Source organism: Ranitomeya variabilis, chromosome 6 (assembly GCF_051348905.1).
Source record: "Ranitomeya variabilis isolate aRanVar5 chromosome 6, aRanVar5.hap1, whole genome shotgun sequence".
NCBI classification, from domain to species: Eukaryota; Metazoa; Chordata; class Amphibia; order Anura; family Dendrobatidae; genus Ranitomeya; species Ranitomeya variabilis.
Window position 1 is genome coordinate 271,735,927 of NC_135237.1, and position 24,610 is coordinate 271,760,536.

General features: G+C 43.2%; 1 protein-coding gene across 2 annotated transcripts in view; it reads left to right on the forward strand.

Annotated features, from left to right (window-relative positions):
- LOC143782310 (uncharacterized) overlaps window positions 1-24,610 on the forward strand; it is a 153,350-nt gene that overhangs the window by 86,298 nt on the left and 42,442 nt on the right. For both annotated transcript variants that reach the window (XM_077269632.1, XM_077269633.1), the window contains exon 3: window positions 9,290-9,452. In XM_077269632.1, the coding sequence (XP_077125747.1) occupies window positions 9,290-9,452 (163 nt within the window). The remainder of the gene's footprint in view (window positions 1-9,289; window positions 9,453-24,610) is intronic.

The following is a 24,610-nucleotide window of genomic DNA, read 5'->3' on the forward strand; positions in this document are numbered from 1 at the left end:
TTACCTGTATATAGTATATATGTGTGTGTCATCTCCCCTGTATATAGTATATACCTGGGCGTCATCTCCCCTGTATATAGTATATACCTGTGTGTCATCTCCTCCTGTATATAGTATATACCTGTGTGTCATCTCCTCCTGTATATAGTATATACCTGTGTGTCATCGCCCCTGTATATAGTATATACCTGTGTGTTATCTCCCCTGTATATAGTATATACCTGTGTGTCATCTCCCCTGTATATAGTATGTACCTGTATGTCATCTCCCCTGTATATAGTATATACCAGTGTGTCATCTCCTCCTTTATATAGTATATACCTGTGTGTCATCTCCCCTGTATATAGTATATATGTGTGTGTCATCTCTTCCTGTATATAGTATATACCTGTGTGTCATCTCCCCTGTATATAGTATATACCTGTGTGTTATCTCCCCTGTATATAGTATATTTCTGTGTGTCATCTCCTCCTGTATATACCTATATGTCATCTCCTCCTGTATATAGTATATACATGTGTGTCATCTCCCCTGTATATAGTATGTACCTGTATGTCATCTCCTCCTGTATATAGTATCTATCTGTGTGTCATCTCCTCCTGTATATAGTATATATCTGTGTGTCATCTCCTGTATATAGTATGTACCTGTATGTCATCTCCTGCTGTATAAAGTATATATCTGTGTGTCATCTCCTCCTGTATATAGTATGTACCTGTATGTCATCTCCTCCTGTATATAGTATATACCTGTGTGTCATCTCCCCTGTATATAGTATGTACCTGTGTGTCAGCTCTCCTGTATATAGTATATATCTGTGTGTCATCTCTCCTGTATATAGTATATATCTGTGTGTCATCTCTCCTGTTTATAGTATATACAGTATCTGTGTGTCATCTCCTCCTGTATTAGACCTTGTTCACACGTTATTTGGTCAGTATTTTTACCTCAGTATTTGTAAGCTAAATTGGCAGCCTGATAAATCCCCAGCCAACAGGAAGCCCTCCCCCCTGGCAGTATATATTAGCTCACACATACACATAATAGACAGGTCATGTGACTGACAGCTGCCGTATTTCCTATATGGTACAGTTGTTGCTCTTGTAGTTTGTCTGCTTATTAATCAGATTTTTATTTTTGAAGGATAATACCAGACTTGTGTGTGTTTTAGGGCGAGTTTCACGTGTCAAGTTGTGTGTGTTGAGTTGTGTGTGGCGACATGCATGTAGCGACTTTTGTGAGATGAGTTTTGTGTGGCGACATGCGTGTGGCAACTTTTTGTGTGTCGAGTTGCATGTGACAGGTTAGTGTAGCAAGTTGTGTGCAGCAAGTTTTGCGCATGGTGAGTTTTGCGCGTGGCGAGTTTTATGTGTGGTGCGTTCTGAGTATGTGCAAGTTTTGTGTGAGGCAACTTTTGCATGTGTTGCAACTTTTGTGCATGTGGCAATTTTTCCGCGTGTGCAAGTTTTGCGTGTGGCGAGTTTTCCATGAGGTGAGTTTTGCACGTGTGGCGAGTTTTGCGTGAGCCTAGTTTGCGTGGGAGTTTTGAGCGGCGATTTTTGTGTTTTGACTTTTATGTGGCGAGGTTGGTGTATGTGTGATGAAATGTGTGCTGAGGGTGGTATATGTGTTCAAGCACGTGGTAGTGTGTGGCGCATTTTGTGTGTGTTCATATCCCCGTGTGTGGTGAGTATCCCATGTCGGGGCCCCACCTTAGCAACTGTACGGTATATACTCTTTGGCGCCATCGCGTCCCCCTTGTTCACATCTGGCAGCTGTCAATTTGCCTCCAACACTTTTCCTTTCACTTTTTCCCCATTATGTAGATAGGGGCAAAATTGTTTGGTGAGTTGGAAAGCGCGGGGTTAAAATTTTGACTCACAACATAGCCTATGACGCTTTCGGGGTCCAGACGTGTGACTGTGCAAAATTTTGTGGCTGTAGCTGTGACGGTGCAGATGCCAATCCCGGACATACACACACACATACATACACACACACATTCAGCTTTATATATTAGATGGCTGTGCTATATACTCCGTGGGCTGTGCTATATACTACGTGGCTGTGCTATATACTACGTGGGCTGTTATATACTACGTGGCTGTGCTATATACTATGTGGCTGGCCGCGAACAATCAGCGACATGCGAAGGCCGGCCGAATCCTGTGTATAAATTGCATTATTCTAAAATCTTCATAAATAAACTACATACATATTCTAGAATACCCGATGCGTTAGAATCGGGCTACCATCTAGTGTCCTATAAATGTCTGTTTTGTTCCTGATCTAAGGATCTCGGCTTTTAGTTGAGATGAATCTGTGCTACACGTTATGTACATGCTCAGTAGTGACCAGTGCTGCGGAGTTGGAGTCAGGGAACTACAGGAGTCTGAATCTGAGATCTAGCCTACCGACTCCACAGCCCCATCAGTACCAATGATTCCTATCTCTTCACAATCGTGAATGAGTAAAGCTTTCTCTTGCTTATAAGTAGTTGTCCTGTTAGCAGTTACTTGCCAAACTGAAGATAGGAAATGAAAACAAGACTGGGGGACTGTTTTTGCCTCTTATGTCTTCATTTGATAAAATTAACCACAGAGTTTGTACTAGATGGCCGTAATGCTCCTCATTATGATTCTATTAGTCCCTGAATGCAATGGTTAAAAAAATAATCCAGGCACTTACTGCTCTATTAAAAATAATCCCACCATTGTTGCTAATTGTGTCACAAACTATGCCCACTTTTTTGTACACGTAAATCAAATTACTGTAGAGGGGTACTCTGCTACTCATATTCACACTTGAACTCACCTATCGTTATAGGCTAACAATGAGTTAAACACGGACTGCAGCCAGTTCACACATCCACACCACACGTTTTTACTGCCACCACTCACCGTTTTGCCGTCAGCCAGACACCTGCTCTAATACACACTAACCCAACTTTCTCAAGCTGTACTTTGGCATGCACAGGGTAACACAACCAGACTATACTTTCCTTCTTTGAGGTTGTGGGTACTTTTACAGCAGCAAGGAACAAACTTATAAAATTTTTAATTTAATAAGTAAAAAAAGTATAGTACTTACAGAAATGACAAAAAGATGAAGTAATAAACATACATAAACACAAGGCAAAATCAGTATAATATAAAAAGGGATAAAGAAAGCTCTTACAAATTAGGTCCATGAATGATTCTCTGCAGAGGAGTCACCACAAACATTTGGGCAGATCTCCTATTCACGTGCTCTGTCCTGGATCTGCCAATAGGTGTCTCTGGGTGAGATATTATATAGGGTCTCTACAAGACCCCTCACCTCTCCCTCTGTTCAGGTGATAGGATGATTATGCAAGGACAAATACAGTTTAGTAACATAGATGCCCCATATAATGCTCCATGCAGTTCATTATGGCCCCATAGATGCCCCATATAATGCTCCATGCAGTTCTTTATGGCCCCATAGATGCCCCATATAATGCTCCATGCAGTTCTTTATGGCCCCATAGATGCCCCATATAATGCTCCATGCAGTTCTTTATGGCCCCATAGATGCCCCATATAATGCTCCATGCAGTTCTTTATGGCATCATAGATGCCCCATATAATGCTCCATGCAGTTCATTATGGCCACATAGATGCCCCATATAATGCTCCATGCAGTTCTTTATGGCCCCATAAGATGCTCCATATACAAATATGCCCCATATAATGCTCCATGCAGTTCTTTATGGCCCCATAGATGCCCCATATAATGCTCCGTGCAGTTCATTATGGCCCCATAGATGCCCCATATAATGTTCCATGCAGTTCTTTATGGCCCCATAGATGCCCCATATAATGCTCCATGAAGTTCATTATGGCCACATAGATGCCCCATATAATGCTCCATGCAGTTCTTTATGGCTCCATAAGATTCTCCATATACAAATATGCCCCATATAATGATCCATGCAGTTCTTTATGGCCCCATAGATGCCCCATATAATGCTCCATGCAGTTCTTTATGGCCCCATAGATGCCCCATATAATGCTCCATGCAGTTCTTTATGGCCCCATAGATGCCCCATATAATGCTCCATGCAGTTCTTTATGGCATCATAGATGCCCCATATAATGCTCCGTGCAGTTCATTATGGCCCCATAGATGCCCCATATAATGCTCCGTGCAGTTCTTTATGGCCCCATAGATGCCCCATATAATGCTCCATGAAGTTCATTATGGCCACATAGATGCCCCATATAATGCTCCATGCAGTTCTTTATGACTCCATAAGATTCTCCATATACAAATATGCCCCATATAATGATCCATGCAGTTCTTTATGGCCCCATAGATGCCCCATATAATGCTCCATGTAGTTCTTTATGGCCTCATAGATGCCCCATATAATGCTCCATGCAGTTCATTATGGCCACATAGATGCCCCATATAATGCTCCATGCAATTCTTTATGGCCCCATAGATGCCCCATATAATGCTCTATGCAGTTCTTTATGGCCCCATAGATGCTCCATATAACATTGTGCCACATGTAATGCTGCTGCTTCTGCACTAAAAAATAAATAAATTACATACTCACCTCTCGTTGCTGCCCGCTGCTCCTCAGCGTCCCGTCTCTCCGCACTGACTGTTCAGGCAGAGGGCGGCGCGCACACTAATACGTCATCGCGCCCTCTGACCTGAACAGTCAGTGCAGAGGACGCGGAAGACAGCATCGGTGGAACGAGGGAAGGTAAATATGAAATACTCACTTGCTCCTGGCGCTCCTGACGCGGTCCTTGCGTGTCCCACGGTCTCCGGGCGCGGCAGCTTCTTCCTGTAGTGAGCGGTCACATGGTACCGCTTATTACAGTAATGAATATGTTGCTCCAACCCTATGGGAGTGGAGTCCATATTCATTACTTTAATGAGCGGTACCAGTGACCGCTGAACAGGGGAAGAAGCAGCCGTGCCCGGAGACCATGAGACACGCAGGAACTGCGTCAGGAACGCCGGGAGCAAGTGAGTATTTGACAGTCGTCGCTCCCCCTCACCCGCCGACCATGACTCGAGTATAAGCCGAGAGGGGCACTTTCAGCCCATTTTTTGGGGCTGAGAATCTCGGCTTATACTCGTATATACGGTAGATATCTTGAATTCAGTGATGTAATAGAGATCCTGACTCCAGTGAAGTGTCACTTACTGGATTGTTGTACTGTTAGCACAGAGGAGGCACAGACAGTGGCTTCCACTGATGTCACGGCGACAGAGCAACCACTTTCTCCTCCACTCTGCTGAATGACAGCCAACTCCCTGCTGCCTAACTGTGGGGAGACAGTGTTCAGTCAGCATGATGTTACAGAATAGCCCGATAGGGAAAGAGCTGATGTGTTGATGTTGAGTAGCTGAATTGCCTGCAAGTCAATGACTTCAGGTAGTACAAACAAAATAGCCCCTTGAATAGACCTTTTATAGAGTAACCACAATATTATATATATATATATTATTGTAGTGCAGTGTGGTTTTAACAGTGCGACAGATAGGCAGGGACCATAGAAAGTTCAACATAAAAGTCTTTGTTTTCAGACTCACATAAACAGAAGTGATATCCTCCGGATCACAGCCGGGTTTTCACAAATAGTCCTTGTTCCAACCTGTTGCTGTGGGCAATGGCACCGCTCTAACTCCTGGGTGCATCAGCCCCTGTGAAGTCCCTGGCTCTGTGTTGGCGTGACAGGTCTGGATTGCACAGAGCCTCCTGCTCTGCAGCTTGCAAGACTCCAAACTGATGCACCCAAAGCCAAACTGTGAGGTTAAATGGAATCGTGGCCATAGAGCCACTTCAAAAACCCAGAGTGGAGAGAGGGATTTGCCACGGTCGCGCGGGCCGTGGTTACTCGGTAGCCAGGCAGGCAGTCTATCAGGGATGTCACAGTGGCGATTGCCCAACGCCATAGCCCTGACCGGGCAAATGAAAAGGGAGTAATTACAGGGGATAATAGATTATGGTTGTATCGTGACGCCAGCTGACGTGTCTGGCCAGGCATGGCCAGCACCGCAAGTGGGGACCCCAGGGGATAGATGGTAATGCAGCAAGATGGATCACTCCCCTTAGCAGGAGTATGTCCCTGGAGCAATGATGCCCTGTAGTGAGCAGTGCAGCAGAAAGAAGCAAGGAGGCGAAGGAATTCAGTCTTTACCTTTACTGGTGGATGCAGGTTGAATCCAGGGGTACTGGTCACTAAGTACAAGCTCCGGCCGGTCTGGAAGCAACTGGAGTCCACTCCACCAATTGTGTAGAATGAGCCTTCCGTTCTGTGTTTGTCTCTTTGGAGATTCAGCAGCTTATGAGCTGTTCTGTACTCCCCTGCTTGTCTATTCTGCAGCAACTCCAGCCAGCATACATTGCGAGCCCCTTTTGGAAGCTGTATTCTCGGTTCCAGGTCTGAACTCTCTGTAATGTGTTGCTTCTGGTGCTGCAGGGGTGACCAGAGAACCTGCAGTTCCCTAGTCTCCAGTTTCTGCTCCATGGATTTGCAATCCCTGGTAGCCTAGGGCTCTGGTGCCCCGTTCTCATCTTATCCTAGGGTGAGCTTTCCATAGCTCCAACCCCTGGAAACTCCATGTGCTCTCTCCTTCCCTTCCTCACACTACACTCTGCTCTAACTGCTCCCCCCAGCCAGAAAGGACAGTCACCCTACAAACTAGGGGCTTGTGCTCCCCCTTCTCGTCAGGGAGCAGACTTGTGTTTGGATGTGTGGTTTATTTAGTGTAGGGAGCTCCATTTACCTCCAGACATGATACCACCACTGGATAGGGAGGTGATACCATTGTGGCAGCCGGACCGCAGGGGCGCCACAGATTCGCACTACTATACCTGCAAATCCCTCTAAAAAATTAAAGCCCTTGTCAGGTTTTCCTAACAATCTGACTGGGTCAACTACTTGGACCCAATCCATGCTTCCTTTTATTTTGCCTTGTGATTCACAGGCTTCCTTTTATGTTGCCTTGTGATTCACAGGCGTTCTGCTGGAAACACAAGGTGCTCCAGCGGGTTTAATATGAATTCGTCCGCATCCTGGGGGACACATAGCGACCCTCGTATATGATTCCCTTCACTACCTCACAATATATATATATATATATACAGTGTGTATATATATATATATATATATATATATATATATATATATATATATATATATATATATAAATGTTTGCAAAGTCATGAATTTTTAAAATATGCTTCACTACTAGTGACGAGCGAGTATACTCGTTGCTCGGGTTTTCCCGAGCACGCTTGGGTGACCTCCGAGTATTTGTTAGTGTTCGGAGATTAAGTTTTCATCGCCTCAGTTGAATGATTTACAGCTACTATCCAGGTTGAGTACATGTGGGGGTTGCCTGGTTGCTAGGGAATCTGCACATGTAATTAAGCTGGCTAATAGCTGTAAATCATTCAGCTGCCGCAATGAAAACTTAATCTCCGAACACTAACAAGTACTCAGAGATCACCCGAGCAACAAGTATATTCGCTCATCACTATTCATTACTTTATTTTGCCTCCCTCTCTCCCAAACATTATGCTGCAGTGTTGATTCAATGCCTAGTTCATGCTCCTTTAGAAGCTCCCTTCAACTGCTGCTGAGAAAAATGTACACACTATATTTATTTTAACAATCTGTGTACAGGACTTTACCTGTCTGAGTTTTCCTGTTCCCAATCCCCCATACTGAGTGTTGGGCAGTCCTGGACACAGATTGTTTAAATGAAATATATGGATTTTGCTGAGTAGTAGTTTTTACAACATTTATTAATCCTCTAAGTGGACTTGAACATTCGATCCTATGCTAATAGGCATCAGTATTTGGCAGACATGGATGCCAGTGTTAGGCCACCGGTTGCCATGGCATTCCATCTGCACCCAGCTATAGGGGGTGGGTTAATTGGCACTAGCAAAAGGAAAACACATTGTTCAGTCTGACTGATACAGTAAAAATCAATACATGCTGGAAACCTTGTGTCCATGTTAATCATCTTTGCTTTTTTGGATTGTTAGAACTATAGGAAACACGTCAAGTTGGATAACGCCATTAACCTGCAGATGTAGGATTAATCTACAGGTTAAATGCCTTGTAATTGTGACTAGCCGCAGTACTGAAAGTGTGGCAGCTTGGAGAAAAAAAACGTTATCCCTTCCAGTAGCCAACAGTTTTCAGTCATACAGACATTCTGGCGTGGCTACAGTCACCACTCACAACACTGTTAGCAATGTAGCAAAGCCAGGTAGGACTGTGTTAAATCATAGCACTTCAGGTCTTAATTACATGCTCCTCGCTAGCTTTAACTAAGAACCAGGGCCTGTGTTCACTAGTGGTGTCAGTCCGCTGGATGCAGCAGAGTGAAATGTGATGGAGCTGATGAATGACCAGCCAAAATATGAGCTGTAGCTGAGAGAGAAAGGTGCCGGGGTCTCTCTGAATGGAGGATGCATTGGTCAGCCAGGAAAGCTGAGCAGTCTGTGTGTTGGAGCTGCGGAGAAACATTTGGAAGCTGCAGCCTGCTCAGTGTGATCTCTGCCCAGAGTTGAACACTTCTGTTTGGTGATGGAAGCTGCTGGAACTCAAGCTGAAGGGAATACTGAGAAATAGTAGGGCCATACCTCTTCTGTGTATAAAGCTTGCTTGGTGAGAAAGGACTGTAATCTATTCAGGTGAGCCTTCACTAACATATGTGCCTGCTGAATGAGTGTTTTTATTTGCTGTGATACCTTTGTGCCCAGAAGAGCCTGTTTTTGGTTTTGAATTCCTTGGAGTTTTCTGAATGCAATAAAGCTGCACCAGTTTGGACCAGGCCGCATAGCTTGTTTGAACGCTACCTCGGGCATAACTGAGAGCTTGGATCTCTACAGTACGCACTGTTACTGTCTGACAACCGACCCTGCAAGACATCATTGCAGAGCTGGCTGTAAGTCAAAGCATCGGGGCATGCTAATTGCCTCCGCTTACAGTACTTTGAGTGGTGTGACTGTGTGACTGAAGGCCAGCATCTTGCTGATGGAATAAATTTGATTTTCTCCTGGGTGGTGCAGTTTCAGTGCAGAAGATGGGCACTTTCCTAATGCTGATAACCTGCAGATTAAGCTTATAACTATATTATATATTATAGTATTATCCGGAGTGACAAGTTCCCTTTATGGACTGTTTGATGTAGCATTAAAACTTTAATGCAGTAATTAGAAATGCTTAGAAGTTTTTTGCTTTCTTTGCTTTGTTGTAACATTTAGTAATTTCTTCTTTTTTTCCAGAATAGTGATAATATTTATCATCATAAAAATATTCTTCTATGTCTGCTGGTATCGTTCTCGGCAAAGACAGCTGGATGCATATCTCAGCAATCCACGTAATGCCCAGATCGTAATTGTAGGAGGAAGAGCTTATCTTCACCAACTCTGTGAACAGCGACAAAATGTAAGTATTATTGTTGAATGTTTGATAAAGTCCCATGCATTGGCAATTTACAGTTGTAGTTAAAATAGCTATATTTCAGCATAAACGCCTTCTGCTCCAAATACCTATTATGTCCACATACCGTAATACAGTCATTATGAGATGGCTTTTTATTTAATAATGCATGCGGTTAGTATTTTTAAAGACGCACTCCTATAAAAGTTTTTATCCCCTTAATATATTGCAATCATCATATTATACTGTGGCTTGCAAAAGTATTCACCCCTTTACCTATCTTTTTCTCATTTCAATCAATGTTTAAATATTTTTGTAATAGTCTACGTTGGTGAATTTATGTGAGAAAAATATAGGCAGAAATTAGATTTATGGGATGAAATAACAAAAAATTGGCATGTGTATACTGTACATATTCATCATATTTGCCATGAAGCCCCTAAAAAATTGTGGTACAAGCAATGACCTTCATAAGTTACGTTCTTAGTGAAAGGAAGCCCACCTGTGTGAAATCTTAAGTATCACATGCAGGTATGGAGTGGGGCTGAAATTCAGAACTGGCATTTGAAATCACAGAGGCCCATGCTGTCCCCGTCCTCAAGCACTAGATGGGATATATCACTAATATTACCCTGGATAGAGGAAAGCAAGATTTACTACAAGACCAATATTTCTAATGATACCGGTGGCCTGGTGGGGGAAATGACGGGGTCAGCCACTTTGTGCTCCGTCACAACTCTTAACAGTATGCATGTCTTGAGAACACAGATTCTGTTAACAACGCAGCAGACAAGGCATCCCACAATGAGACAGGCCCATCTAGCATTGCCAGATGGCCAGTCCGGCCCTGATCACATGGTCTGTCAGTATATACACACCTTTTCTGAAAGGCCACAGAGGCTGCAACACCATTAAAGGGAACCTGACAGCAGGATTGTGCATAATAACATACACACAGTGTCAGGTCGGCACCATTATACTGATTAAAATGATACCTTGGTTGATGAAATCCGTCTTATGGTTGTTCTTTAATCTTTATTTTCAGTTTTGTGTTAATGAGATTCTCGTGCCCTAAGGCGGGGTTGGTGTATGTGGTGTTCTGATTTTATATTCATAATGCAGACTGCTGACAGGTTTCTCAAAGACCTCCTCCTAGTTTGCATAATGAATATACTAATGTATGTACAGTATTTGAAAAAAAGCATGTCACTTAATCAAAATGGATTATCAAGAGATGCTACTGCGCCGGCGGTGGCGCTTGTGGAGTAGCATCTATCGGAACACAATAGATGCTAATGCTCAGGCGCACCCGACGGCACCATATTGATGGCGATTTTTTTTCTTTAAAACACAGGAAGATAATAGGCACTAACCGATAAGAGAAAGTGCGCAGGCACCGCCATTTTGATTAAATGACAGAAAGGCAGCACAGAGACCAAAGGTAACCATGAAAGAGCTGCAGAGTTCCCAAGCAGAGACTGGAGTATCTGTCTATAATACATTCTATAGCGGTTGCCTTTATGGAAGAGTCAGCAGAAAAAAAGCCTTTACTTACACACAAAAATTGTAAGGCTTGTTTTGAGTTGAGTTTTGCCAAAAACAAGTGGGAGACTCCCCAAATGTATAGAGGTAGGTGCTGTGGTCAGATGAGACCAAAATTTAACTTTTTAGCCACAAAAGTAAATGCTGTGTCAGCTCATCACCCCAAGAAAACCATACCCACAGTGAAACATGATGGTAGCAACATCATGTTGTGGGGATGTTTTTCGGAAGCAGGGACAGGGAAAATGGTCCGAGTTGAGGGGAAGATGGATGATGCGCAATACAGGAATATTTTTGAGCAAAACCTGTGTCCGTCTTTCTCTGATTTAAACTCAAACAAAAAAAGCAGCACTCTGTAGCGCCAAAACTTGCAAACATGAAATATGAACATTGAATTGCATTACTGCACTAGAAATATAAAAAACTGAGAAAGTTTAGCCCATAAATTGGCCAATTCATGTTTACTTGGTAGCCATGATAAGGCATTTCTCGTTTACCAAGACCTAACAATGCCTTTCCTCTCTTAGAATAAAGTCATCATCTGTGTGGCAACATGAATCCTCTGTTAGACTAAAATTTATATCTCTGTGGAGGGATAGTGGTCCGGCTGTGATTAAAAAGACCTGTGGCTAAAAGGCGAGTGCTCAGTCAGAAGGCTAATGAATACAAATTTCAAAAAACTGACCATCACATCCAAACATAGACTTGGTGTGAACAGGTGCTGAACCTGGAGTCACCAACTCATATACACTCAAACAAAAAAGGCAGCACTCTGTAGCACCAAAACTTGCAAACAAGAAACATGAAAATTGAATTGCATTACTGCACTAGAAATATGAAAAATTGAGAACATTTAGCTCATAAATTGGCCAATTCACGTGTACCTGGTAGCCACAATAAGGTATTTCTCGTTTACCGGGACCTAACAATGCCTTTCCTCTCAGAATAAAGTCTTCATCTGTATGGGAACATAAATCCTCTGTTAGACTAAAATCTATATCTCTTTGGAGGGGTAGTGATCCTGCTGTGATTAAAAACACATGTGGCTAAAAGGCGGAGTGCTCAGTCAGAAAGCTAATGAATCCAAATTTCAAAAAACTGACCATCACATCCAAACATAGACTAAGTGTGAACAGGTGCTGAACCTAGAGTCACCAACTCATATACACTAAAAAAAAAGGCAGCACTCTGTAGCGCCAAAACTTGCAAACATGAAATATAAAAATTTAATTGCATTACTGCACTAGAAATATGAAAAATTTAGAACGTTTAGCGCATAAATTGGCCAATTCATGTGTACCTGGTAGCAACGATTAGGCATTTCTCGTTTACCAGGACCTAACAATGCCTTTCCTCTCTTAGAATAAAGTCTTCATCTGTATGGGAACATGAATCCTCTGCTAGACTTAGGCTATGTGCGCACGTTGTGGATTAGGCTTAGGAATTTCTGGTGCGGATTCTGCATCTCTTGGCAGAAAACGCAGGTGCGGATTCGTCGCGTTTTTTGTGCGGATTTTATGCGTTTTTGCTGCTGATTTTTTGCGGATTTACTGCGTTTTTACCCCTGCGGATTTCTATAATGGAATGGGTACAAAAACACTGCAGATCCGCAAAAAAGAAGTGACGTGCTACTTCTTTTAATCCGCATCGTTTCCTCACGGTATTTTCAGCACCATTAGCACAGCGGGGTTTTTTTCACATTGATTTACATTGTACTGTAAATCACTTGCGGATCTGCAGTGTTTCTGCACCGCAAAAAACGCTGCGGATCCGTAGAAAATCCGCAACGTGTGCACATACCCTAAAATCTATATCTCTGTGGAGGGGTAGTGGTCCTGCTGTGATTAAAAAAACCTGTGGCTAAAAGGCGGAGTGCTCAGTCAGAAGGTTAATGAATACAAATTTAAAAAAACTGACCGTCACATCCCAACATAGACTAAGTGTGAACAGGTGCTGAACCTAGAGTCACCAACTCAAATACACTCAAACAAAAAAGGCAGCACACTGTAACGCCAAAACTTGCAAACTTGCAACTTTTTTGAAATTTCTCTCTGATTTGAGACTGGGATGAGGTTCACCTTTCAACAAGACAATGACCCAAACCATACTGCTAAAGCAACACTTGGGTGGTTTAATGGGAAATGTGTAAATTTTTTGGAGTGGCCTAGTAAAAACCCAGATCTCAATCCAATTGAGAATCTGAGGTCAGACTTGAAGATTGCTGTTCACCAAAGGAAACCATCTAACTTGAAGGAGCTGGAGCACTTTGCCTTGAGGAATGGGCAAAAATCCTCCTACTATTTACAACAGTTTTATTTAGATACTTATAAAAAAGGGGGCTTATCACATTAAGGACTTAGTAAGTTCCTTAAATCTCAATGGGCAAAATGTCTGATTTAACTGGGTATACGCATATTATTGCTGCAATGGAGTGTTACAGAATGGGTATTTTCCCTATTTAGCAAATTATGCACCTCTGCTTTTTATTATCTTGCTTATTAATGTATGTATTTTTTTTAGAAACCAGTGATTGGACATTCTATTTGGTGCTAATTTTTCTAAATGCAAGGTTTTTTTTGTGACTTGTTGAATATTGTCTTTGTGTTTTCACAATATATTTAGCTTTTATCACGTCTCTCTATTGGTGTTATATTTATGGTGTAGCCAACTGTAACCCGGGGAGCCAAATCTCAATTTTAGAGTATAACCTTCTGTGGCAAGGCAGGGAAAGTTATAGCACTAGATTACCTGCCTTCCCCTTACTGTGTCCTTAATATGATAAGCCCCCCCTTTTATAAGTATCAAAATAAAACTGCTGTAAATAGTAGGAGGGTCTTTTTTTAGCTTTTTTTTAATGATTTTGGACCTTAGTAAAATTGATATGAGTTTTCTTTGGAAAGGGCAAAAATCCCAGTGCCAAGACATGGAAAGCTTATAGAGACTTGCAGCTGTAATTGTCGCAAAAGGAGGCTCTACAAAGTACTGACTTTAGAGGGGTGAATACTATAGTTATAGTTAGTTAGTTAGTTAGTTAGTTAGTTTTCAGTTATTTTGTTCTATTTGCGGTTTGCTTCACAATAAAATGAAAAACAAATGTTCACAGTTGTAGGCATGGTCTTTACATGAAAAGATGTAAACCCTCAAAAAAAAACAGTGAAATTCCAGGTTGTGAGGTATCAAAACATGAAAAATGCCAAGGAGTGGGGGTGAATGCTTCTGCAAGCTACTGTATAAAACTGTGTACTCACAATTGCTAATTTTTCCCTTCTATACAGCTAGTTCTTCTTTCCTCCATTAGGTCTATGACATCACGTGATTAAAAACAGACTATCTGAATCCTTCTAAGCTCTTTGTAGGAACAGGAAGTCTCTTTGTCCTGCATGTGTCATCATTAGAACTACAATTCTACATCACTGCAAAGTCCCTGTTAACCCAGCTTCACCCCCTCTTTAACTCCTGACCAGGCTGCTCCACTCCTTCACTCTGCCAGAGACTCATACAGCGAAAAGAGACTTCCTGCTTTTATATAAAGCCTAGTAGGATTTCAGCTGGTCTGTTTGTAATCACATGGTGTGATAGACCTGTGGAAAAGAGAAGAATTAACACAGTGCCATATAATATGATGATTACAATATATTACGAGGATAAAAACTTTGTTGGAATTGTTTCTTTAACTACTTACCAACCTTGGATGTACTCAGTACTTCTTGGTCAGCTGATACTCACTGACCTTAGACGTACTGTCAGCTGATTCTGACAGCTGACACCTGGCACTCAATTCACTCAATTCACCCCCCAAATACTAAGATTGCTTGCGATCACAGCATTTAGCCAGTGTGCAAAGGGAGGGCGCCCCCATGACGTCATTGTGGGGGCCCAATCGTTGCCATGGTGACCCAATGTCATCATGACAATATCTGGGTCACCAGGCTACGGCAAGCCCATCAGACCATGTGCAAATCATGGTCTCAGGGGCTTGAGTCAGTGTAGCACTGACAGTTCTAATCCATTGCAATGCCCGTGCATTGCAATGGATTATAACTGCCATCAGGCTGGTGAAAGTGAAAGTCCCATAGTGGAACAAAGTAAAAAAGTAAGATAAAAATTGTAAAAATATAAATATATAGATCAGAAAATACTATATATATATATACAGTGGGTATGGAATGTATTCAGACCCCTTTAAATTTTTCACTCTTTGTTTCATTGCAGCCATCTGATAAATTTAAAAAAGCTCTTTTCACTTTAATGTACACTCTGCACCCCATCTTGACTGAAAAAAAACAGAAATGTAGAAATTTTTGCAAATGTAATAAAAAAGAAAAACTGAAATATCACATGGTCATAAGTATTCAGACCCTTTGCTCAGACACTCATATTTAAGTCACATGCTGTCCATTTCCTTGTGATCCTCCTTGAGATGGTTATACTCCTTCATTGGAGTCCAGCTGTGTTTAATTAAACTGATAGGACTTGATTAGGAAAGGCACACACCTATCTATATAAGACCTCACAGCTCACAGTACTTGTCAGACCAAATGAGAATCACGAGGTCAAAGGAACTGGCCAAGGAGCTCAGAGACAGAATTGTGGCAAGGCAGACATCTGGCCAAGATTACAACAGAATATCTGCAGTACGCAGTTTAGTTCCTGGTAGCACAAAGGCTCTGGAAAAGTGCTATAGCTCCAGCAAATATTGCACTTCAAATCCAAATGCCCCCCTTCCTTCTGAGCCCCACAGTGTGTCTAAACCACATTTTTGGCATTTCTGTAGCAATGACAGCCCGCCTAATTTACAGGTGCTTGTCTCCAGAAGCATGAACTGGGCACCACAAGGTACTGGTCACTAAAACGTACTGGTCACTACAGTGTACTGGTCACTACAACGTACTGGTCTCTAAAATGTCAGTTTGCCGTTTTTACTCGGTAACATTCACTGCTACTTGTTTCTGGAAAACACTCATGGAGTCAAAATCGTGACTACACCTGTAGGTAAATTCCCAAAGGTATATAATTTCCAAATGGGGTCACTTGAGGTGGGATTCTGCTCTTCTATCACTTAGGGGCTCTATATATGGAGTCCCCATAGTATTTTAGGAAAATATGTGCTCCAGGAGGCAAATAGCGCTCCATCCCTCCCAGGTCTCTCTCTCTGTATGGCTAAGCTCTCTCTGTAGAGTCACATATGGGGTATTTTTACATTCAGCTGAAATTGTGGGATACATTTTGGTGCCTTTTTTTACACATTTTCCAGTGTGAAAATGTAAAATCTGGCGCTAAAACTATTTTTTTGTGTTAAGAATGTAATAATTGTTTCTTCACAGCCCAATGGTATAAAATTCTGTGACACACCTGTGATCTTTAATATGATCACTGCAACTCTAGATTAATTCATCAAGAGGTGTATTTTGCAAAATTGGGTCACTTGCGAGGAGATATGCTGTTCTTGCACCTCAGGGGCTCTCCCAGTGGTCAATGCATCCGGGAACCATAACAGTAAAATCTGCACTATAATATGGCGATCCTTCCCTTCTGAGATTTGCACTGTGCCTGAAAAGTATTTCCCATTTACATGCAGGGTATTAGTGCACTCGGGAGAAATTTTTTCAACAAACTAAGGTCCAATTTTCATATTAGTCCTTAAAAAATAAAAAAACTTGGTGCTAAAACCACATTTTAGTGGTAAAATTGTAATTATTTTTTCTTCACCCAATAGTATAAAAATCTGCGAGGCACATGTGGTGTCAATATGATCACTGCACCTCTTGATTAATTCATTGGGGAGTGTAGTTTGTAAAATGAGGTCATATATGGAGGGTTTCAGCTGTTCAGGCACCTCAGGGGCTCTGCCAATGTAACACGGCACCCTCAGACCATTCCAACAAAATCTGAACTCCAATATGGCGCTTCTTCCCTTCTGAGCTTTACACTTTGCCTCAAAAGTAGTTTTCAACCAATATGGGGTATCGTTGTAGGAAAAATTGCACAACTAATTTTGGGGCCCATTTTCTCCTGCTATCCTTGTGAAAATAAAAAAAATGTGGGGCTTAACCCCTTCCTGACGTCGGACGGGATAGTACGTCCGACGTCAGGTCCCCTGCTTTGATGCAGGGCTCCGCGGTGAGCCCGCATCAAAGCCGGGACATGTCAGCTGTTTTGAACAGCTGACATGTGCCCAATAGCGGCGGGTGAAATCGCGATTCACCCGCCGCTATTAACTAGTTAAATGCCGCTGTCAAATGCAGACAGCGGCATTTAACTACCGCATCTGGCCGGGCGGCCGGAAATGACGTCATCGCCGACCCCCGTCACATGATCGGAGGTCGGCGATGCTTCTCCATTGTAACCATAGAGGTCCTTGAGACCTCTATGGTTACTGATCGCCGGTAGCTGTGAGCGCCACCCTGTGGTCGGCGCTCACAGCACACCTGATTTTCTGCTGCATAGCAGCGATCTGATGATCGCTGTTATGTAGCAGAGGCGATCGCGTTGTGCCTGCTTCTAGCCTCCCATGGAGGCTATTGAAGCATGGCAAAAGTAAAAAAAAAAATGTGAAAAAATAAAAAAAACATAAAAGTTTAAATCACCCCCCTTTCGCCCCAATCAAAATAAATCAATAAAACAAAAATCAAACCTACACATATTTGGTATAGCCGCGTTCAGAATCGCCAGATCTATCAATAAAAAAAAAGCATTAACCTGATCGCTAAACGGCGTAATGAGAAAAAAATCCGAAACGCCAGAATTACGTTTTTTTGGTCGCCGCGACATTGCATTAAAATGCAATAACGGGCGATCAAAAGAACGTATCTGCACCAAAATGGTATCATTAAAAACGCCAGCTCGGCACGCAAAAAATAAGCCCTCAACCGACCCCAGATCATGAAAAATGGAGACGCTACGAGTATCGGAAAATGGCACAATTTTTTTTTTTTTTTTTTAGCAAAGTTTGGAATTTTTTTTCACCACTTAGGTAAAAAATAACCTAGTCATGTTAGGTGTCTATGAACTCGTAATGACCTGGAGAATCATAATGGCAGGTCAGTTTTAGCATTTAGTGAACCTAGCAAAAAACAAGTGTGGGATTGCACTTTTTTTGCAATTTCACCGCACTTGGAATTTTTTTCCCGTTTTCTAGTACACGACATGGTAAAACAAATGATGTTGTTTAAAAGTACAACTCGTCCCGCAAAAAATAAGCCCTCACATAGCCAAATTGATGGAAAAATAAAAAAGTTATGGCTTTGGGAAGGAGGGGAGTGAAAAACGAATACGGAAAAACGGAAAATCCCACGGTCAAGAAGGGGTTAAATAAAAGTTTTGTTACCACATGTCTAGATAAATTCATTGAGGGGTCTAGTTTCTAATATGGCGTAACTTGTTCCACTGTTTAGGCAAATCAGAGGCTTTCCAGACACGACAACATCCGTACACAATTCCACCAAAGTCTCCATTCCAAAACATCACTCCTTTCTGAGCTTTGCTGTGCACCCAAACAGTAGTATTCCCTCTCATATAGGGTATCGTCGTACTCAGGAAAAATTGCAAAACAAAATGTATGGTGCAATTTCTCCTATTATCCTTATGAAAATGCTATATTTTGGGCTAAAAATCATTTTTGTGGAAAAAAATGTGATTTTTTTGTAATTTTCGCGGCTCAATGTTATAAACTTCGATGAAGCACTGGGGTTTCAATGTGCTCACCACACGTCTAGATCCATGAGGGGTCTATTTTTCAAAATGGTGTCACTTGTGGGGGTTTCCACCATTTATTCACATCAGTAGCGCTCCAAACGCGACTTGGCATCCGCTAATCCAGCAAATTTTGCATTCCAAAAGTCAAATGGCACTCTTTCCCTTTCCGAGCCCTGCCATGCGCCGGAACAGTAGTTTTCCCCCACATATGGGGTATCGGTATGCTCAGGGGAAATTGCACAACAAATTTTGGGGTCCATTTTTTCCTGTTACCCTTGTGAAAATAAAACCTGAAGGGTTAATCAACTTCTCGAATGTGGTTTAGAGCTCCTTGAGGGGTTCAGTTTTTAGAATGGTGTCACTTTTGGGTATTTTCTGTCATATAGATCCATCAAAGTCACTTCAGCTGGAATATGGTCCCTAAAAAAATGGTTATGTAAATTTTGTTGAAAAAATTAGAAATCGCTGGACAACTTTTAACCCTTATAACTTCTTAACAAAAAAAAAAAAAATTGTTTCAAAAGTTGTGCTGATGTAAAGCAGACATGTGGGAAATGTTATTAACTATTTTGTGTGACATGACTCTTATTTAAGGGCATAAAAATTAAAAGTTTGAAAATTGCAACATTTTCAAAATTTTCGCCACATTCTGTTTTTTTTTTTCACAAATAAACGCAAGCTATATCAAAAAAATGTTACCACTGTCATGAAGTACAATATGTCACGAGAAAACAGTTTCAGAAATCAGTGGGAGGCATAACTCTTTGATTTAAGGGAATGCAAATTAAAAGTTTGAAAATTTCCTTTTTTTATTACAAATGAACGCAAGTCATATCGAAGAAATTTGACCACTATCATGCAGTACAATGTGTAAAAAAAAAAAAAAACTATCTCGGAATCAGTTGGATCTGTTGAAGCATTCCAGAGTTATTACGACATAAATTGACACTGGTCAGAATTGTAATATTTGGCATGCTCATGAAGGTGCGAACAGGCTTAGTGGTTAGGGGGTTAAGTCTGGAGATATATCAACTTTCATTAGTTCATTTTTATTGTTCAGTAAATCAATAGTTAATATGATTTCTAACATATTTGTTAAACATAAATGCCTGGACTTACAGATGCCGCTTTGCCCCTGTATCTCTGTCCATTACACTGCATGTTCAGAAATCCTGGATCACAGAAAATCAAGGTCAAATTGGCCTGAATTTTATCTCTGTTTTTTTTTCGGAGTGATAGTGCTGCAGAACACAGCTGCAGAGAGACTGTGAAGGAGGGGGAAGTAGAAAGGACTGGGTACACTCACATAGATGGTATACAGAAACTTTTGCTGCTAACCATATTATCTTTTAGTGCATCTCTTTCACACTAGAGCGTTTTCAGTGAAAATTTCAGTTATACTTTCCAACACACTTTGGTATGGTTGTGTCTCTGGGACAGGGGGCAGGCAGTGCCAGTATAAATAAATCTGTATAAATAAATAAAACCATTTTTAGTTAGGCTCTATTCACATGTCCACTAGGTATTTCCATTTTTGGATCCCTTTTGGGATCATAAAATTGAAATAAAGCATTCCAGTACAAGCCCCAATTCAATTTAATGGGAACAGAAGTGTCGTAAAATGATTTATGTTTGCCTCCTTTAAAGTTGCTATCACTTTAGTAGCCAGAACAAAAAACATTCTGCACAACATTTTTGTCTGGCTCAAAAAAAGGATAGCAAAGTGATATTTATTTTTTTTTACCATTGAAGTCCATGGGAGGAAACAGTTCATGATAGATTTGTTTTTAAAAGACGGATCTGTTCAAAAATTGAAATTTTGTTTTCCATTTGCTTTGCTTGTAACATTTCAGAGTTTTTATGTTTTTTTTTCATTTTGAGAACAGAGACTTAATGCAATCATACGTTATTAACTAGATGGGTATTTCCTGAAGGAACTACAGATAGTGCTTTGGAATGGTGCCCGGGCTGCCCCTGCAAGACTTTCACACTTGGGTGCCCCTCAGGCGCTGGTTTGGTAGTTGTAGCCCCTCAGGGTTGAGGCCACTCTGGGTCCGATTTGGTGGGCCGGGTCACTCTGGGTCCGATTTGGTGGGCCGGGTCACTCTGGGTCCGATTTGGTGGCCCGGGTCACTCTGGGTCCGATTTGGTGGCCCGGGTCACTCTGGGTCCGATTTGGTGGGCCGGGTCACTCTGGGTCCGATTTGGTGGCCCGGGTCACTCTGGGTCCGATTTGGTGGCCCGGGTCACTCTGGGTCCGATTTGGTGGCCCGGGTCACTCTGGGTCCGATTTGGTGGCCCGGGTCACTCTAGGTCCGATTTGGTGGGCCGGGTCACTCTGGGTCCGATTTGGTGGGCCGGGTCACTCTGGGTCCGATTTGGTGGGCCGGGTCACTCTGGGTCCGATTTGGTGGGCCGGGTCACTCTGGGTCCGATTTGGTGGGCCGGGTCACTCTGGGTCCGATTTGGTGGGCCGGGTCACTCTGGGTCCGACTTGGTGGGCCGGGTCACTCTGGGTCCGACTTGGTGGGCCGGGTCACTCTGGGTCCGACTTGGTGGCCCGGGTCACTCTGGGTCCGACTTGGTGGGCCGGGTCACTCTAGGTCCGATTTGGTGGGCCGGGTCACTCTGGGTCCGATTTGGTGGGCCGGGTCACTCTGGGTCCGATTTGGTGGGCCGGGTCACTCTGGGTTCCGATTTGGTGGGCCGGGTCACTCTGGGTCCGATTTGGTGGGCCGGGTCACTCTGGGTCCGATTTGGTGGGCCGGGTCACTCTGGGTCCGACTTGGTGGCCCGGGTCACTCTGGGTCCGACTTGGTGGGTCCGGTCACTCTGGGTCCGACTTGGTGGCCCGGGTCACTCTGGGTCCGACTTGGTGGGCCGGGTCACTCTGGGTCCGACTTGGTGGCCCGGGTCACTCTGGGTCCGACTTGGTGGGCCGGGTCACTCTGGGTCCGACTTGGTGGGCCGGGTCACTCTGGGTCCGATTTGGTGGGCCGGGTCACTCTGGGTCCGATTTGGTGGGCCGGGTCACTCTGGGTCCGATTTGGTGGGCCGGGTCACTCTGGGTCCGATTTGGTGGGCCGGGTCACTCTGGGTCCGATTTGGTGGGCCGGGTCACTCTGGGTCCGATTTGGTGGGCCGGGTCACTCTGGGTCCGATTTGGTGGCCCGGGTCACTCTGGGTCCGATTTGGTGGCCCGGGTCACTCTGGGTCCGATTTGGTGGCCCGAGTCACTCTGGGTCCGATTTGGTGGGCCGGGTCACTCTGGGTCCGATTTGGTGGGCCGGGTCACTCTGGGTCCGATTTGGTGGGCCGGGTCACTCTGGGTCCGATTTGGTGGGTACTGCAAAACCGTTGAATTGCTGTTGAAAATATAAACCAGCTATATTACATTGAACACAATAACCTTCCAGGCGAACTGCAATTCAATAAGTGCCTGTATAGTGCAGTAGGAGCTATAATCCTTGTTAGGGCTCGCTCCCATTTGCGATGTAATCGGACGAGTGTAATCTGATAAACAATCGGATTGCACTCGGCCAAATGTTAACCTATGTGGCAGCTGACATCCGTGATTATTTTCTATTGTCGAAATGCGAAAACAATTGCAGCATGCTGCGATGGCAACCGTGAATCAGACCGCACTTTCCCATATAAGTCTATGGGTGCGTGGGTAACATCACATCGGAAATCACCCAAGGGCAGTGCAGTTCCCGCAGTCACCGGCAATGGAGGAGATGGAGAAATTACTTTCTCCGTCTCCTCGGCAGCTGTGCTCTGATTATATGATGCGAGAGGCTCAGAGCACTGACACTCTTCTACCGCTCACAGCAGAAACGCTAATGTTAAGGCTGAGTCACACATAACGATATAGTTAACGATATCGTTGCAACGTCACGCTTTTGGTGACGTAGCAACGATCCCGCTAACGATCTCGTTATGTGTGACAGCGACCAACGATCAGGCCCCTGCTGGGAGATCGTTGGGGAATGATCAGGACCATTTTTTGGTCGCTGATCACCCGCTGTCATCACTGGATCGGCGTGTGTGACGCCGATCCAGCGATGTGTTCACTTGTAACCAGGGTAAATATCGGGTTACTAAGCGCAGGGCAACGCTTAGTAACCCGATATTTACCCTGGTTACCATTGTAAAAGTTAAAAAAAAAACAGTACATACTCACATTCTGATGTCTGTCACGTCCCCCGGCGTCCACAGAGTTAAAACTGCTTTCGGCAGGAGCGTTGCTAATGCACGCGCTGCTGCCGAGAGCTTCCCTGCACTGACTGTGTCAGCGCCGGCCGGAAAGCATAGCACAGCGGTGACGTCACCGCTGTTACTGCCGGCGCTGACACATTCCGTGCAGAGAAGCTCTCGGCAGCAGCGCGTGCATTAGCAACGCTCCTGCCGAAAGCAGTTTTAACCCTGTGGACGCCGGCGGGGGACGTGACAGACATCAGAATGTGAGTATGTAGTGTTTTTTTTTTTACTTTTACAATGGTAACCAGGGTAAATATCGGGTTGCTAAGTGCGGCCCTGCACTTAGTAACCCGATGTTTACCCTAGTTACCCGGGTGCTGTAGGGGGACTTCGGCATCGTTGAAGACAGTTTCAACGATGCCGAAGTCGTTCCCCTGATCGTTGGTCGCTGGAGAGAGCTGTCTGTGTGACAGATCCCCAGCGACCACACAACGACTTACCAACGATCACGGCCAGGTTGTATCGCTGGTCGTGATCGTTGGTAAGTTGTTTAGTGTGACTTAGGCTTTACTCCGGCCTTAAGCTGATATCTGAATGTGAAGGGTTTCACAATTTACTTAGTGTGACTTGTAGGAAAAGGAGACTGTGACCTTTATTTAAAGCTATCGTGCAGTTAACAAAATGGGTACCAATGTTTTAATATGTCACAAAATGTAAATAGGGTCTAGATCGTGTTTATACAACTATTCAGTCTACTAATTTTGGAAGAATGTTATCTGAGGGTTTATACGCACTGTTCTCATTTCAGTTTAACTTGTTCCAAGATTATTTTGACTCACTTTATTTGGCACACATTTAGGCCAGTTTCACACGTCCAGATATTTCCGGTACCGGAAGAAACGATCCTGGAGCCATCCGTGTGCTATCCGTGTGTCCGTGTTTTTCGTCCGTGTGCTCTCCGTGTGCTCTCCGTGTGTCCGTGTTTGTGTATTGAAACAATTTGTTTCAATTTTAACCCTATGACTTTAAAAAAAGCACACGGACGGCATCTGTGTGCAGTACGTGTTTACACACACTCATTGACTTTAATGGGTCACTGTGATCCATGCGCTCCCACAAACACTGACATGTATCTGTGTTTTGCACATGGACACACAGTCCGTGAAAACACTCTGACATCTGCAGAGACACATTTATTTTAATGTGTCTACGTGTGTCATTGTCTCCAGTACGTGAGGAAACTGTCACCACACGTATCGGAGCCACTGACGTTTGAAACCAGCCTTAGCCGGTGTGCCTTTTTAATACATGTAATGAAATACAACAGGTTTATAACAGAAAAATATGTATTTCCAAATGTAGACTGTAAACACAATGTGCAACTCTATAGATATATAAGCAAGGAAAAAGAAGTTTACATAGTAACATAGTTATTAAGGTTGAAGGAAGACTTTAAGTCTATCTAGTTCAACCCATAGTCTAACCTAATATGCCCTAACATGTTGATCCAGAGGAAGGCAAAAAAACCATGTGGCAAAGAGTAAGCTCCACATTGGGGAAAAAATTCCTTCCCGAATCCACATACGGCAATCAGACTAGTTCCCTGAATCAACGCCCTATCAAGGAATCTAGTGTATATACCCTGTAACATTATACTTTTCAAGAAAGGCATCCAGTCCCCTCTTAAATTTTAGTAATGAATCACTCATTACAACATCATATGGCAG